At 56.9% G+C, this 2,424-nt stretch overlaps 1 protein-coding gene across 1 annotated transcript in view; it reads right to left on the bottom strand.

The window, feature by feature from the left end:
• Window positions 1–766: 766 nt before the first annotated feature.
• Window positions 767–2,424, bottom strand: part of PFDN5 (prefoldin subunit 5) — a gene marked incomplete at both ends in the record, with an annotated part of 3,279 nt that continues 1,621 nt past the window's right edge. The window contains 3 exons of the mRNA XM_041464278.1: window positions 767–907; window positions 995–1,026; window positions 1,916–2,255. Coding sequence (XP_041320212.1) covers window positions 767–907; window positions 995–1,026; window positions 1,916–2,255 — 513 coding nt within the window. The remainder of the gene's footprint in view (window positions 908–994; window positions 1,027–1,915; window positions 2,256–2,424) is intronic.

Genomic DNA, 2,424 nt, shown 5'->3' with positions numbered 1-2,424 from the left:
AAAATTAGGGGAAAATTGGGGGAAAATAGGGGGAAATTGGGGGAAATTAGGAAAAAAAACAGAGAAAAACGGGGAAAATGGGGAAAATTAGGGGAAAATTGGGGGAAATTAGGAAAAAAAACCAGAGAAAAACGGGGAAAATGGGGAAAAGGGGGGGAAACGGAGAAAAACGGGGAAAATTGGGAAAAAACAGAGAAAAACGGGGAAAGACAGAGAAAATCAGGGGAAAATTGGGGGGAAAATGGGGTGGGAATGGGAAAAATGGAGAAAATAAGGAGAAAAACAGGGGAAATTAGGGGAAAATTGGGGGGAAACTGGTGAGAAATGGGGTGGGAATGGGAGAAACAGGGAAAACGGGGAAAATTGGGAGAGAAACGGGGGAAATTGGGGGAAAATGGAGAAAAAGGGGAGGGAAATGTGGGGAAATTGGGGGAAATGTGGTGGGAATGAGGAAAAAAGGGGTGGGAATGGGGGAAAATGGGGAAAACCAGGGAAAATGAGGGGAAAATTCAGAAAAATAGGGTGGGAATGGAGGAAAAATGGGGAAATGGGGGGAAAATGTGGTGAGAGAGGAAGAATCAGGGTGGGATTGGGGGAAAATTCAGAAAAACAGGGTGGGAATGGGGAAATGGGGGGGAAATGGGGGTGAGAGAGAAGAATCAGGGTGGGATTGGGGGAAAATTCAGAAAAACAGGGTGGGAAAAGAGGTGGGAATGGGGAAATGAGGGAAAAACGGGGTGAGAAAATGAGGAAATGGGGGAAAAGCGAGGGGGTGAAAGGAGGGGGAGGGGGGAAACGGGGGTCCCCAGCCCCCCCAAAGCCCCCTGCCCACCTTCTCCACGTAGTAGCCAGTGCCAACGTCCACCAGGACCGTCCTGACGTCCTGGAGCTTGCCTGGCACGTACATCTGGGGGGGTCATGGAAAACGGGGGGACACGGGGGGCACCCACCCCCCCGCGGGGGTCCGGGGGTCCCGGGAGCAGCAAAAGGATACGGAGCTGGTGAGGGGCACCAGGAGATCCTTCCCTGAGGAAAGAGGGGGTCAGGATACCCCAAAAAACACCCCAAAGCTCCTCCAGGGTCTGCTTGGGTTTGGGGATCCCCATCGGGGTTTGGGGTTTAGGAGCCAGCCCTGGTTTTGGGGGTCCCAATTGGGATTTGGGGTTTAGGGGTCACCCCTGGTTTGGGGGTCCCCATCAGGATTTGGGGTTTAGGAGCCAGCCCTGGTTTTGGGGGTCCCCATCGAGGTTTGGGGATCCTCCATCAGGATTTGGGGTTTAGGAGCCACCCCTGGGTTTTGGGGATCCCCATTAGGATCTGGGGTTCCCTCATTAGGATTTGGGGATCCCTACCGGGGTTTGGGGTTTAGGAACCACCCCTGGTTTTGGGGACCCTCATTAGGATTTGGGGATCCCCATCAGGATTTGGGGTTTAGGGTCACCCCTGGGTTTGGGGATCCCCATCAGGATTTGGGGCTCCCTCATTAGGATTTGGGGAACTCCCCCAGCTCCCTTGAGGTTTGGGGACCTCCTTTGAGTTTGGGGACCCCTCACTAAGATTTGGGGACCCCCCTCAGGTTTGAGGCACCCCCTCAGAATTTGCCCAAACCCCCCCCTCAGGATTTAGGGGTCCCATCAAGATTTGGGGACCCTCCCCACCTTTTAAACCCTCCCTCAGGTTTTGGGGGATCTCCCCCATAATTTAGGACCCCCCCATTAATACTCGGGGCCCCCTCCGGATTTTGGGGACCCCCCCATCCAAATTTGTGCTCCCAATTCACAGCATTTACCCCTCCCCATCACAATTTAGGGGCTCCCCACAGATTTCAAAGCCCCGGATCCAGATTTGAGGACCCCCCCTGGATTTCGGGGACCCCCCCCGTGAGGATCTGGGGGTTTTTTTGGGGGTCCCTCACCCTCGTTGCCCTTGTGCAGCACGTTCAGGCACTCCTTGGCCTCCACGAACTTGGTCTGCACCACCTTGAGCTGCGCCAGGGACGAGGACAGGAACTCCACCTCCTGCGGGGTGTGGGGGGCTTCGAGGCTTGGGGGGTCCCCAGGAGGTCCCCTCTCTCTTGGGGAGACCCCCGCGCTTGGGATTTGGGGGAGGGGGTCCAAAGGGGGCGACCCCCAGGGTTGGGAATGGCCCCAAAGGGAGGAGGAGGAGGAGGAAGAGACGCGCTTTTTTTGGGGGGGGGTCCCTGAAATTGGGGTGGGTGCCAAGGGCGGGGGGCGACTCTTGGGGAGACCCCCGCGCTTGGGATTTGGGGGAGGGGGTCCAAAGGGGGCGACCCCCAGGGTTGGGAATGGCCCCAAAGGGAGGAGGAGGAGGAGGAAGAGACGCGCTTTTTTTGGGGGGGGGTCCCTGAAATTGGGGTGGGTGCCAAGGGCGGGGGGCGACCCCCAGGGGTTTCCGCGACCCTCC

Source organism: Pyrgilauda ruficollis, unplaced genomic scaffold (genome assembly GCF_017590135.1).
Source record: "Pyrgilauda ruficollis isolate IOZ18807 unplaced genomic scaffold, ASM1759013v1 scaffold1774, whole genome shotgun sequence".
Taxonomy (NCBI): Eukaryota; Metazoa; Chordata; class Aves; order Passeriformes; family Passeridae; genus Pyrgilauda; species Pyrgilauda ruficollis.
Note: the sequence above shows the minus strand (reverse complement) of the source record. Positions and strands in the feature narration are given on the sequence as shown.